Raw genomic sequence first — 14348 nt, 5'->3', positions numbered from 1 at the left:
AGTCAGCTCAACATACAATAGTGCAAGATTAATGTTCACTAAGCCCCATCTCTAGTCCTTCACAGAGAAGTGGGAACAGACTGAACAAAGCTATATGTGATTGCTACTTGCAAAACAGAAGTTGTGGAAAATGGATCAAATCATAATTGATTAGTGTGACTTCATGATGTTTTCCTTTGTGGCTTTTAATTCCCCGCCACTAGGCGAAAGCAGTCTTGACAAAGATAATGAGAAATAAAAGTTGATGAAAGACGTAAATCCCTAAATAACAATCCAGGACTTTCCCGAAACCTACCTGTGTGCCCCCTGAAGTAGAAAAATTGTTTTGAGTTCAAAAAAGTTAAAACAGCATTTAGAAAAGTGAGTAAGAGTATTTGAATTTCACCTTATTAACATACTTTTAAGGATGCTAAACACCACAATTAAGTTTCACAAGAAATACCCACTATGTAATACTTACCAATCCTGCAAATGGACAAACTGAGTCATAGAGATAAGACCTTATTTGGAGTCACAGGCAGCTGGTAGCAAAAATGAGATGACAGCTTTTGAGCTGTAACTGACCAAAGTGAGATGGCTGCTGAATGGAGTTCTTAGATTTAATTTTCATTTGTAAGAAGAAAAAAAGGAATATTCAGAATAACAATAAGGCAAATGGGGGGGAGCTAAAGATTTTTCTGTATCTGTTTAAAAAATAAATGCTAATCTTGTCTGGTCATTGAGTAATGCAACTGTTTATATCTAATAACATCTTGGCAATTACTCTGCCTTTAAATGCATTATCATGTACCTATTTTTGCATTGTAAAAATGTCAGAGGTGAGAAATTGAAGCAATTAATTTACTTGAGGTCATATACTACATAACACTGTTGCTTTGTGTTCTATTAGTTTTTAAACATGGATAAGATGTTGATGAGTCTCTGGACTCACCAAATTTTTTGTCAGTGTTTCTTGCCTCCAAGGAAAAATATCTGTATCCTGCATTGAATGTCATTCCAGTAGAAATGTGATGACATCCGACTTGACAATTATTCCAAGAACAAGCAAAATAAGTGATCCAAAAGAATCTCTCAACCAGTATTTAAGTATGTGAGACTTCTAGCTCTCCTAATAGTAGATTTATGGGTACCAGGGAAGTACTTCCTACTACTTTCCAAGGTTATTCAACCCCTTACAGTTTAGAGTAAACAAGGGCAGGTACTTTCAAGGCTGTTAGGATAATACACAGCCAATTGTTCTGACTGTTGGTGATTACAGGTCAGTGCTTTGATTTGCTGTACGAAGAGGGCGTGTGGCAATTCATAGTTCCTTGGGATTAAAATCCAAACCATAACAAATCTGACAATTTCAAACTGATGTAATGTAGAGTTGATGCATACATCAAAAGCAGCTGGGAGCCATTACCTGAATTTGCTGATATATGAGCCATTGTCTGCTAACAGTTTTTAATATTAGCTGGCTACCCCAGCACTCATGAACTGTACTTTTATTCCTCTTAATTTGACTAGAACCTTCTGTTCAGGAAGCTGGCCATGAATGGGTATTTTTAAAGTAAGTACTATATTATAAATTTTCACCAACATACCTCCTCAATAAGAAAATAAGATGGAACAAGTAATTGTATTATAGTTAGATATAAGCAATTGTAATCAGCAATAAAACAGTGATCATTTCCCTGCTAAAGGATCTGAAACCTTTTGTTTTCCTCTATTTTTAGAATTGATTCATTACATTAATTAGCTGCCTGAAGATTAACATTTATTTGTACCGACCTCACACTTACCTTCTATCATTAAAGACATGTTAAAGTCACTCTAATTACAACGTGTCTCTTGCTAAGCCTTAAACCGGGATTATTTGCTCGTTTTAGAGATGTTTCTGCCTGGATATACATTCAGATTTCCTACTGATATACAGCCATCCTTTATTAGCTCATGAAAAATAATCAAAAGCCTTCCTTAAAACTAGTCATTAGGAGGAAGTGGTGTACTACAGGGGAAGCATGTTAAACATCATTCAGGGCTCTGCCATGGGAGGTGTTGAGTACCCTTTGTTGCAAGGATTTTGGTGGGAGATGAGGATGATCAGCTGCTTTAGAGCACCAAATCCAGAGACTTTATCACAGTTCTAACGCACGCTGCAAGGGATTAATTGTGGCATTGGTGTGGATTCAGGGCTTCACACGCATTTTGCCTGTGACAATATGGAATGTACTCTGGCAGGAAGGCTGCATCAAAATATTAATTTTGGATGCAGTAGGTGAGATGCTCATATTTTGCGAAGTGCATTTAATAAAGAAGGACTAACTAGAGCTCCAAATAAACTTGATTTTGCTGGCTGTCTGATTTGAACAGACCTGATTTAATGTGTATTAGTGCCATTAACATTACAGGAATCACCTGAAAGCATAAAATCTAAAAAATGGAATTTGCAATCATATTATCTGCTTAAAAATTTAATTAAATGCTGCTACCTCACAATCCAAAGGTAATAAAAGAGGAGTTTTTCCTTGTGTTGACACAGAAGAAAAGAGTATTTCAGAGGATGGAGCCTACTGCTCATGCTACTCCCTCATAAAGCACTGGTATTAAAATGTGAATGAGATTTATGAAATGATTTGGCTTACTTATAGCTGCCTAAATCATCAACTAAGACTCATTTTTGTACATGCAGTTGCATCTGAATTTCTAAGTAACAGAGGGAAATGACAGATGACCAACACCAAGTACTTCAGGTATACTCTTTTCTTACCTCTTGGACTGTTGAGAGAGGCCTCGGATGCCTTTCCGCCATCTCCACAGTGGCTCTGGTCAAATGGAAGGCACTGATCACCTGTTCCTGCCACCACATCTGCGTTTTTGGGCAGATCCTTTGTTTCAACAAGAGATTTTGCTTTGTAGACTTTTCTGGTGTTGGTATCTGACAGGTAAAGGGATTCTGAGACTGGATCAACAGCCAAGTAGTATTTATGTGCAGGGCTTGTACTAAAATAGAAGAGCATCAAAGTTAAATTGTTTTTCTTCTTAATCTTTGTTTGTTGCAGGATAAGTATTATATTCTACTTATCTGAAGACATCTGTTCAATGATTTGGAGATGACACTGGTTTAAGGGAGACCAGTTTTAATGTAGCTCATGCAAGCACAACTGCTAAGAAGGAGCTGCTAGCGGCTGCACAGCCTGACCAGCCAGCCAGATATTAGTAAGCTTACGCAGAGAGTGGTATTGGTGGAGTTGGTCTGTCCATCAGTCCCAAGCCACCCAGTGTAAAGCTAACTGAAGTGACTTTAGCCTAGTTCTAATTATTACTATCAAAAGCAAAGTCATTTTTCTATACCTGACAAGTCCTAGTACTATTGGCACTGAAAACCAATCTACAAGTTGCAGGAAAGTGAATCTCAGATCGTCTGCATCGGCACAAATACCCACTATTGGTTATTTTTATCTGTTTCTACATGTTAGGAAATATGAAGGTGTGAAATATGGCGCCTTAATTCATGCCGACTGTATTGTCAGGAGCAAGGCAGAAGGCCAACTACTGTCAGCGCAACTAGGCATGAATTAATGCACCATAATTCATGCACTGAAGTGCCTTATTGAGATTATAAAATGTTATTCAAAAAATATTTACATATGTTAATTAAATGGTGAGGATCATAAATTCTAATCAGAGAACTGGGCTGCATCTTATTAACCAGTGAGACTTTTTGTTTCTTTTTCAGTGCTAAGCTAACTTCCAGTTGGAGGAAACTGTCTAAGCACACGGCACACCACAGTGTCCTGAGCCTGGTGAGACTGCCGTGTGGTCCTCATTACAACACAAAATAAATTCCAGATAGGTGTAGAGACTTTATATCACAGTTGGCTGGGCTAGACACTGACCTGCCCACACCCCCTGAACTCTTTGTGGGACTTCCCATCTGCTCTGCAGATCCGGAAGATTGTCAAATTCCTACTTTTTTTAAGAGACATTTTTATTAACATTTGTTAATTAAGTAACACTTAAGATTGCTGCCACAAATTTAGGAAACAAGTTACTGGGCTCTATTTGTGGTGAATTTGATAACAGCTGGTGATTTTCCCACAGCTGGGGAACAGATGTGAAACCCAGTCCAAGGAAACATCATGAACGAGAGGACGGTGGTATGATGAAAAATGGGTAAAAGGATGAGGTAAAAGCAACTAATGCCAAATTATGTATCACCACCATTATAACATTTTGTTGGAAACATTAAGAATCGTGCTCTGGAGTGAGCTCAGAAGAGACCAGGCAGACAAAAGACAACTTTAATTAAATACTTCAGTGGAAAAAGTTGAAAGGAAAATTTAAGCTGTTAAATAAACATTCTTTATCACGTAAAACCTGAAAAGAACCATGGTTCATTATATAATCTCCTTGTGGATACATTTTCTGTCATCCTTCTTGTTACATTTAACAGACCAGCTGTTAGAAAACTCACGATGTTTATGCTTAAAGCCTTGCATAGGACAATATTTACATTTCAAGAGTATTGGGGAAAAATGGGAAAAACTTGCTATATATGCAGAAGTTTGCAAACCAATCTATATCTGAGTTTATTTAAATTAGCCTATTTAAAAGCTTTATCAAGTAGACTAGGATCTACAATGAATCTTTCTACAAGTTATTTCTATCCTGTAGGATTTTTTTTTCCTGTAACCTTAAAGCCTAGTTCCTGTTTTAATCAGTTATTAAATATGTTTGCTATTTCTTATTAAAATCTTGATGACAAGAAAAACAAATGTGCTAAGTTTGTTTTTGAAGTCAAAAATAAGTTCAGTGGCCTTCTCTCTTTTCTGGTCTCCAAACTCTATCTCCTTTTACACAGTATTTTATTTGTCCTGGTAAAAAGAAACCTTTCCCCTACATTTTTGGAGACTAAAAGTTGTGGTGATCAGCAAGCTGATTTTTTTCAGAGGGAGGCTTCATTCCTTCAAAGGGAACAAATCAAGCCTACTTTAGTATAAATAAAGGTGAATGTGATTAACATTTGTATTTATTAAATTCAGAGTCCTCTATATCCAGATTTCTAAAAGGACTTCTATAAGACTGTTTCCTCATGCATAGCTCACATATTACTGTTCCTGTGTCTTTCTTACCTGTGTCTTGTGTCTCTATTCCTAGCAAGACAGATCAGTTCAGGGTTAGAAGAAAAAGAAAGAAAAATATGAGAAATGTTAGTCACCAAGAGAACTGCATTTTTTGCCTGACTGCTCCCAGAGCTTTATCCCAATAACAAAACATTGTTTATCCTGTATTATTTCTTTCTCTCAAACTGCTTCCTTTCCACTGCCTGTGCATTGTCAAGTTATTTCTGAACAATCAGCACACGCACCATCACCAGCAGGGTTAGTTAGACAGAGATTCATGGCTGTTAAGTAAGAGAAATTTAGAGTATCAGTGTCCAGATATTTTCCTGCCTTCCCTTCTGGCCCTGAAAAGGAATAGAAGCTGGAGCTGTAATTACAGGGGAGACGTTAATGGTGGCACAGACCCAGCCTGTGACCCGTGAGACTGCAGTGCCAGGTTTGCTCTTGTCTGCTTAAACCCAGTTACATCCTTTCTTACAGATGGGGAACTATTTAATTGTATTCATTTTAAAGAGGGTAAGTCTATCTTCAGCCACAATTCTGTGCCTTGACACGATACTCTGCATATTTGCTACTGAATTATGGGGTTTTCTTCAAAAAATAGTCTTCATGGAATATTTTAACTTTTGGAGAAAAAGCATGAAAAATCTCACAGTAAGAAAAATCAGCTCTATTCATTCTGTACTTTGTGGAAGTTCACTATGCAAAATCTGTTCTAAAGGCCACTAAGCTGGCCTTCTTAACTGATGACTTCAGAGTAAGCATAAGTTTTCCAATGAGTCTGTCTGAAAGTTGGTGAGACATTTGCTCACAATGCAACCAAATGTGGCTGCCTCTTGAAGTCCCGAGAGAAAAAAGACCTCATTGTAATTTTCATAGGCGTTCAGCCAGGATTATGAGCACCAGTCAGAGAAAGCCTATTATTTTTTTACCTTAATTCTAATATGCCAATCGAGTTTCCAGAGGGAAAGATCCGTCTGACAAAATTGAAGTCACCAATATACACGCTACCATCAGGCCCAGAAGCAAGAGCAACTGGGGCAAAGAGTTTGCTGTTGAGAGCAAGACCGTTGCAGTTGGAACAAGAGACGCTTCTTTGGTGTCCGTTGCCCATCACAGTTGAGATGACTGGTGGCTGCTGGGAAATGAACATGTTTTCACCATTTCCTTTGTGTACTATTCCTAAAGTGAGGAGAAAACAGACCAAAAAAAGCAAATATATAGCATTTAAATTATTCTGCATTTTTGGATTATGCAATAGTCTAGAAGACCAGATTACCAAAACAGTAGCAGACATCGTATTTTTTAAAGACTATCACAGGTTTCCACAGATCTCTTCCAGTTGTGTTCAGTCCCAGGCTTCACCATCACCACTCTGTTGATTTGTGGTTCATGGCTATTTTAAAAGCCAACATCATGAGGAGACTTCATGGTTGGTTAATGCTCTTACAAATTGACTGTTAATTGCAGTGCTATCTGATTTCTTGGGGATTACTACTTTAATATTCATTTTATTCATAAATTTTTATTAGGTAGCAGAGGAATTTCTTGGACAGTTTGAATATTTAATTAAGGGAGATTAATAGCAGCACTACTGTGCATTTTTCACAGAAGAGCACTGAGTGGCAGTACAAAATCAATATTCAAATTTAAATGCGAGTCCTTCATATAAAAAGGTGCCAAGTGCAGCAAAGCCAACTTAAGAGTCAAGGCACAAGTGAATGTCTTACCAGCAAGAATATATTATGTTCTGCCATAAAGTTTAAAACAACTTTCCTGTGTGTCAGTATTTCAGCACTTCTCCACAGCATACACTGTTGAAAGTCCAACCAGTTACTAGATTGGTGATACCAGAACCAGTACATAGATGTATTTTTTTTCAAGCTGATACCTGTAGTGTTTATTTTAAATAACACTGTGGTAGCATAGCTAAGAAGTACCTTTAAAATGACATGTTATGAGTTGGCTATTTCTGAATGGAAGATTGATATTATGCTAGCTCACAGTCCAAAATCTCTTATTTCTTTTTGTAAGCACAATACTTCATCAGAAAAGTGGCACAATTAAAGGAATAAGCACAAAGCAAAGTACTTTCTGGAGGACTCTTACGCTGTAAAATGAGCATATTCTAGATGCTGCAGGAAGCATATGTTGAGACACATCTGAGTTTTCCCAAAGTAGAGCAAATGCATTTATGTACTATTACCAACTTTTGTCAAACTATTTGTGGCTTTCAAGTAAGTCTGAAGCTCAGATTCTCCTTGGAAATTACTGAGTGTGCTACAGCTACTTTGAAAGGGATTGCATTTTTAAAATATCTCTGAACAATAGAGGACAGATTACATATATTTGTTTGAACACTGGCTTGAAAAAAGCATCGTGAAAATACATCAGTAAAATTAATGGTTGCATCTTCCCTTACATGCCGGATAAAAATACTACTATATGAAGATGCTGCCCTTTGTCTGAAATTATCAATGCAAAGGTAATCTTCCAACTGCCTCATAGAAATGCCAGTAAATAATTAGGGCTCTGGAGTATATGTTTTGCTGTCAATAAATGTAAGTATGTGCTTAATTTCAGGCTTTTGAACTACTGCTTTAATTTTAGTTAATGCTGTGTTGCACTGGGGCTGAAATTACCTTTAAGCATAAAGTCCCTGTAAAACTGCTCCTTCTTCCCCCAGATAAATAAAAATGGAATCAATACACTTGCCCATCAGAAGAAAAAACTAATTCAAAGAATACTCTGAAAAATCGGTTAATAGCACATTCATTTGTATTCATGAGATATAGGTGCCTTTAAAAGGACTCTATACGGGAACTAGTATTTATGGTATGTGTTCTCTTCCTGATTATGAGAAATGCCCTGAAGATCTTCCAAACTGACCGAAACCTTTGTGTTTGTTAGGAAACACTGAACTCTAATTGTGTCACAAATTAGAAGGGATCACACCTCTGAACTGGAGGGGAAAAAATGTGGGAAAAGAGGAGAGAATGCATTTCTTTGTTAACTTAACAGTCCTACTGATGCAAAACCATACACATTTAAAAAGTTTGAGTTTCCAGTGACAGCCGCATTGGAACAATAGATGTTATTTTATGTCTGTGCTGCTGGAACTGGACAGCTTTTTTTAATTTCTTTCTTTCATTTTTACTTACATCTGGAAATAGAACACAGTTTTTACTTGCTATGGTTTCTGCATGCCAGTACTTGTACCTCCACAGCTTAGACTGGGCCATGAAGGGCAATTCTGTAGAACTGCAGCTATTGTTACAACTTTTCTGTTGTACTTGGTTCATTTTGTTCCATTTTTAAAATGAACAGCCTTTCTGCTGAGGGAGGCAAGCATAGCCACCCTGTCTCTGAGTACAAATGTGTACAGCAGCAGACTGGCTGGAAGACAAGGCTTAATGGCTGAAGTTAGGTATCATAGAATCCTAGAAGGGTTTGGGTTAGAAGGGACCGAAAGCATCAACCGATTCCAACCCCCTGCAGAGGCGGGCAGAGACACCTTCCACTAGACCAGGTTGCTTCAAGCCCCATCCAACCTGGCCTTGAACACTGCCACGGATGGGCAGCCCAGCCACAGCTTCTCTGGGCACCCTGTGCCAGGGCCTCACCACCCTCACAGGGAAGAACTTCCTAATCTAAATCTACCCTCTTTTAGTTTAAAGCCATTCCCCCTTGTCGTATTGCAACATATCTTTGTAGAAGTCCCTCTTCAGCTTTATTGAAGGCCTGTTTAGGTACTAGAAGGCACTCTAAGGTCTCCCTGGAAATATAAACTTTTTAGACTAGTTAACTAACCAACCCAAGTGCTTCTAGTTTTAGTTTGAAAACAAAATCATAATTTGCAACAGAGAATTTTAGATAGACATTTATGTTATACTCCAATTCTATTTCTATAGTTAATCCAGTGACAGTGTTTCAAAACCAGATGCAAGTTTCACACTTCTAAAAAGAGCAGTTCTTCATATATACAGAGGGATGCTTTAATTAAAAGGGAAAAATCTCAATATATTCATACTCGAGAAGGCTACTTGTGCATTTCATTTCACTCATGGAGGCACGGAGATAAGTATGAAATGTATAATTCTAAGCTTGAATCATACTGTAGTCCTTATTTAAAGTTCATTTTATATATCTGAAATAGAATAGCAGTGCACAGGTTTCTAGATAAGACCTGAAGCACACTCATTTTTATCCTTTTGTTAGCACAGCTCATTATTTGGTTTTGTTGCTTTAATACAAGCCTAGAGGCTGCTCTGTTAGGTGTGTGCTACCTATGGTACAGTCATTGTTTTTCTACTCCTAACTGCTTTTCTAGTTCCTATATATGAGCCAGGCATGCATACTGAAAGACTATTATAATCACGAGGAACATCAGAGACATCACTGAGCTCTGGCTGGGCTGTGTCATCCTCACCAGAGATGCTTTCACATGCAAACTGTAAACAGAAGAGACCCACTGATTTCAAGTCAGATGTGGTTATGCCCTCCCTGCCCAGACTGTGCCTCTTTGAGTAATGGATAAAGATGTTTGTTTAGCAGCTTCCCCCCGGCTTCAGCTTTGATCATGCCCCAGTACAGCAGAGACATATGAGGAAGAAGAGCAGATATATGAAACTGCATTCTCCCCATCCTCATATTGGGCTGGGGTAGCGTCTGCAGCCTGGAAGGATTTGGAGGAGGTGGTGAGTGGCTGGCAGCTCAGTGCTCTCTGGCATTATCAGCCTCACAGCTGAGACAGGGCTAGGAAGCAATTTGTCACCATATACCCTGTGCTCAGGAAAGAAATGATTTAGTCCTGCTCAGATTATAATTGTATACTTTACAAAATCTCAGAACATGTTAGTGCCTATGGGGTGAATTATAGTAGTAACTGCTGCAGTTAGCAGACAGTCATATAAACTGGAGCTACTGCCAGCAATTTAGTCTTGAAATTAAACTATGCAAGTGGTAAATTGGCACTAAGGAGTCGACTATGGGGTTCACAGTTGGGGGCTGAGCTGACTGAGGTCAGATTTCTCTTTGTGTTAAATGTCAATAGCTGGCATTTAAAAGAGACAATCTATACAAACCAATAAGACAGGGTATGAAACAACCGCTGTTTAAAATGTCAAACTATTTTAAATCAAAACAGAAATCCAGATAATTTACAAACTAAATCTGACCTTTTGTATTTGGAATATTTATACTGTAGCTGCACATTCAACTGCAGAACTTGTAAAAACCTGACAGCCATGCATCTGTGCATGAATCTTCATTAACAGAAGTTTGCAGATGGAAATGGATTTTAGTGGACCGACTCTCAGCTGGAGCAAATTGAGAGAACTTGACTGAATCCAATACTCTGCTGATTTACAAGTGCTGAAATCTGACCCCAAGATTCTCTTCCCCCAGATAATGAGATATTTGCTTATTGACAAAAATAGTTTTCTAGTTACCATAATTTATTTGCCAGTATTGTTTTTAATAATTCAATCCCTCTAGTTCCTGATTATAGATGTTAAGAGAGGGAAAGAAAAAAACCCAGGAATAAAAGCAATAAGGAAACAGATTCAAGTCTCTATGCTTGAAATATCTCTATGCAGGGTTGATGTTATGACACCAAAAGCATTTAGGTTTTTTTTTCCTAATGCTTCAAAAGGTACTGAATTGCTTGTCTTGAAGAATAACTTTCTGTGCTTCTCCACAGAGTGGGCAGCCACAAAAGCCTCTGCATACCAGACTGCAGCGTGGTTTCCCAAGTGCTACCTCTGTCAGCCAGCCTGTTTTCACACATGGTTTGGCTCCCTAGCGCTGTGCTGCTACTAACTCATGCTAATCACAGGATGAATTAGTGATGTAGACACTTCACTGAGTATATAACACACTATAATCTGACCTACAATGTGGTACTTCTACACAACAGTGTGAGAAGGAACCAAAATTAGTATGCCCTTTTTCCATTCAAATGACCTCAATGTATTAGCGATCGCGAGAGATAGTGATATTAATGTTTAATACCTGGGAGCCAGAACATTAAAAATATCCTTTTGGATGGCATTTACTGTTCAGCTCTCAATAAATGAGGGTGCACATTCAAAGAGGATTACACATTAGGAAGTGTAATGCTTAAAATCAGAACAATTAATTCCTTTAAAATTTGTATTCTTCTTCTGCGTGGTCAGTTAATAAAGGAAGGACTTACCACTTTGTGGATTTAATACATGGTGTTTGTTTATAGACCAGCCTCCCAGATTTGAAGCATCCATTTCAAAGCCTTGAAGGATTACTGTTCTCTTCTCCCACAGAATAAAATCAGGACATGTTTCATATTCATATCCCACCGACACTGCAAACAAATAATTAAGGATCTATCAGTCTACCTTCTCCTCTGTGAACTACTAGGTAATTTTTCATTCCAGGTTTTAACAGTCATCTGTCAAGCAATGATGCCATAAATTTTCCTCTCCCTGATTACTATTGTTGAATGGTGTTATTTTTAAAAAAGGGTTTTATGAGATGAGTATGTTATTACAGCTACAGTTCCTAAGTGTTTCAAAGCAGAAAATTGTCTGGTGTATCAGTTATGGATTTCTTAACAGTATAAATCTCCTCCAGTGACTCCTCACTTTGTTTATTGCATTTCTGCTAATTACCTGAATAACAGCTTAAACAGAAAAAAAAAATCCATGTTAGGACAAACTGTCTTCAATTTGTTTGCTAATTGCAAAAACTGTAGCTAGGCAGAAAGGGAGTGCCAAGCTGAAAATTCCTAGAATGAAACATTTATCTTAACAGGCTTGCACATCACATGGCTCCCCCCTCCAGCTGGCCAAAATACGTGCTGAAAATCTTGAATCTCCCCAAGGATAGTGTTTTTTGGGGGGTGCTCAAACTGACCAAAAAAGCCCCTTCCCTTTAGTACTTCAGTACAAAAGGAACCTAGCAATAAAACTCTTCAAAATTCAATCCTGATATCTCTAATACACCAATTTATTTATTTATTTATTAAGTGTCCTTATCTCCTCCAGTTAACCCTTTCAGATTCCAGTGCAACTCATTCATAAAGGAAGAATGTTATTTTGACACAACATCCCAAAATTTTATCTAGGAAATGTTGATAGTTCAGCCTTTTGAAAATAAAAAAGTCTTCAAAAATATTTTAAGATACAATATAAAAATATTTATAAACCCACAGTTTTCTGATATTTTCAAAATTTTCTTCTCACTTCTGTGTTGTAGCTTTAGGTACACTTTATTTGAACCATAAATAGTTTTAATACCATCTAAACACCATTACTGCATGCAATGAAAATATTTTGACCGGCTGTAGCAGGGAGCATTTGTGTTTGTAAGACAAATGTTGAAGGCAAACTGAAAGCTGCTCCTTATAGCAACTTCATTGTGAGCTGCTTCATCATTTTAGCAGAAAGATCCTGTTTCTGCAGCAGCTAAACTCTGACTTGTAAAGTTCAAATCTCCTTATGTACTGTAAATACTGCATGTTTCAAACGTTAGAGGTTTCAGTCTCAGGGTCCAGCAGCCACCCTGTCCAATCCTGTTACTGCAGCTCTTATGACTAACATTGGCAATGTTTCTGGGTAGCTCCCTGGTTATAACGCCCAACTGGGGGCACGGAGCTTCTTCCAGAACAGCCACATCCTCTGCTGGGATGAGCCATCAAGGTTCAGTAACTGAACATGCTATTTTCTAGGTGTTAATGCACACAGAAGATAAAGGTCAGATTTTTCCCATGAAGCAATCTCACACTTGCCACCTACATGTTAGCATCTTTACTCCATTCATGCACTTAACACATCCAATCCAGGGTCAGACGTGTATACTTGAAAAGAGTAAAGACCCATAACTGCAAAATCCCTCAGCCTTGCTCAGTGAACCATTGCAGACCCATAGGACAGTTCATCAGCTGCTCTAAGGTACCACACTGTTATCTGGGTCGAGGAGGTATAACAATATACATCATCTGAGAATGTGTGCCAAAGGATCCACAGTGACATATTAACCAGCGCTGTAGCTAACACTGTAAAGTGTCTGCTATTCCCTGCCTACAGCTGATGTTTCTGAGCTGCCAAACACCCTCTAGAGGTTATCATCCCCTTTCTTAGAAGTTCACTTTCCCTGCTCTCACAGTTATTGTTCATAGCTGCTTTTTTGTCCCTGCTCATCACTCACTTTGTGTGTTTACAACCATGTTTTTACATATACTTACACATATGAAGTCTATGCTCCAAAAAGGAATATCTGTGTTACCTGAAAGCAGGGCCTCCTGAACCATGAATTTCAGGTACTGATGTACCATTACCATGAAAATTTTCTATCAATCATTTTGCATGCAAAGTCACCAAGGCAAAGCACAACTCTAAAGTCAACCAAGTTACTGCACTGCAACTTGAAAAATAAGTGTGTGCTTTGTTACATGCAGGTTTTGCAAAATGTTATAATTTTGTAAGTGAAATGACCATCTTCTTGCTGCTTTCTGTTCAAATTAATTTATAGCCCTTTTCTGAGGTAGCCAAGATTTTACTGCATGAAGGAGAACTGTATTGACTATGTTTTTTGGACACTAACAACCAGCAGTACCATTTTCTGCAGTGTGCAAATGGATTTCAGAAGATTTACTGAAATCATCTGTATCAAAAATCTATTATTTAGAAGAATGAACAATAAGTCATTAGTAGTGCCAGCATGTCACAGTTTAGGGGCTGCTGCCAAAATATTAAATAAAAGACAGTTAAACATGCCAGTACCTCTACTTGAACCTCTCCTGAAATATTTCTGCTTATCAGCATCTTAATTCTTTGAACAATGAATAACTCAGCCAAAGTAACAAGTAGAGCAATAAACAGAGAAGACCTAAGACTGCTTGAGTGCTGATTTATATTCACACCAGAGGGTTAGACCTTGCCCACCACATCTTGCTGCTGTGTGGGATGCAAGGGCTTGCAGGAGTATGATTGAGAATGTACGGAGTTATGCAAGAGCATTTATTGAGGTTTCTCCTGAAATCCTTCCTTTTCCAATATTAACTCACAAGGTGACACAGACTCTACCACCAAGGTTTTGTGTGTCAACATCCACATGATGTTTTTTTATCCAGAACAAAAACCATTATTTAATCATCTCAGTTGTTAAACTGAGAAAATGGCCTCCTGTTACGGACTTGGGGACTGGATGCACACCAGCAAATGTATCTTCAACAAATCTAAACACAACTGCTTGTGTGTGGAA

General features: G+C 38.0%; 1 protein-coding gene across 9 annotated transcripts in view; it reads right to left on the bottom strand.

Annotated features, from left to right (window-relative positions):
* The window catches only part of TENM1 (teneurin transmembrane protein 1), an 845211-nt gene that overhangs the window by 55664 nt on the left and 775199 nt on the right, over positions 1-14348 (bottom strand). For 8 of the 9 annotated variants that reach the window (XM_062607456.1, XM_062607455.1, XM_062607459.1 and 5 more), the window contains 4 exons: positions 11305-11448; positions 6041-6290; positions 5118-5138; positions 2753-2985 (listed from right to left, as the gene is read on the bottom strand). In XM_062607456.1, the coding sequence (XP_062463440.1) occupies positions 2753-2985; positions 5118-5138; positions 6041-6290; positions 11305-11448 (648 nt within the window). The remainder of the gene's footprint in view (positions 1-2752; positions 2986-5117; positions 5139-6040; positions 6291-11304; positions 11449-14348) is intronic. The other variant, XM_062607460.1, reaches the window with a different exon arrangement.

The sequence above is a fragment of the Pezoporus occidentalis genome, unplaced genomic scaffold (genome assembly GCF_034315485.1).
Source record: "Pezoporus occidentalis ecotype Australia unplaced genomic scaffold, CSIRO_AGI_Poc_V1 ctg123, whole genome shotgun sequence".
Lineage (NCBI taxonomy): Eukaryota > Metazoa > Chordata > Aves > Psittaciformes > Psittacidae > Pezoporus > Pezoporus occidentalis.
Note: the sequence above shows the minus strand (reverse complement) of the source record. Positions and strands in the feature narration are given on the sequence as shown.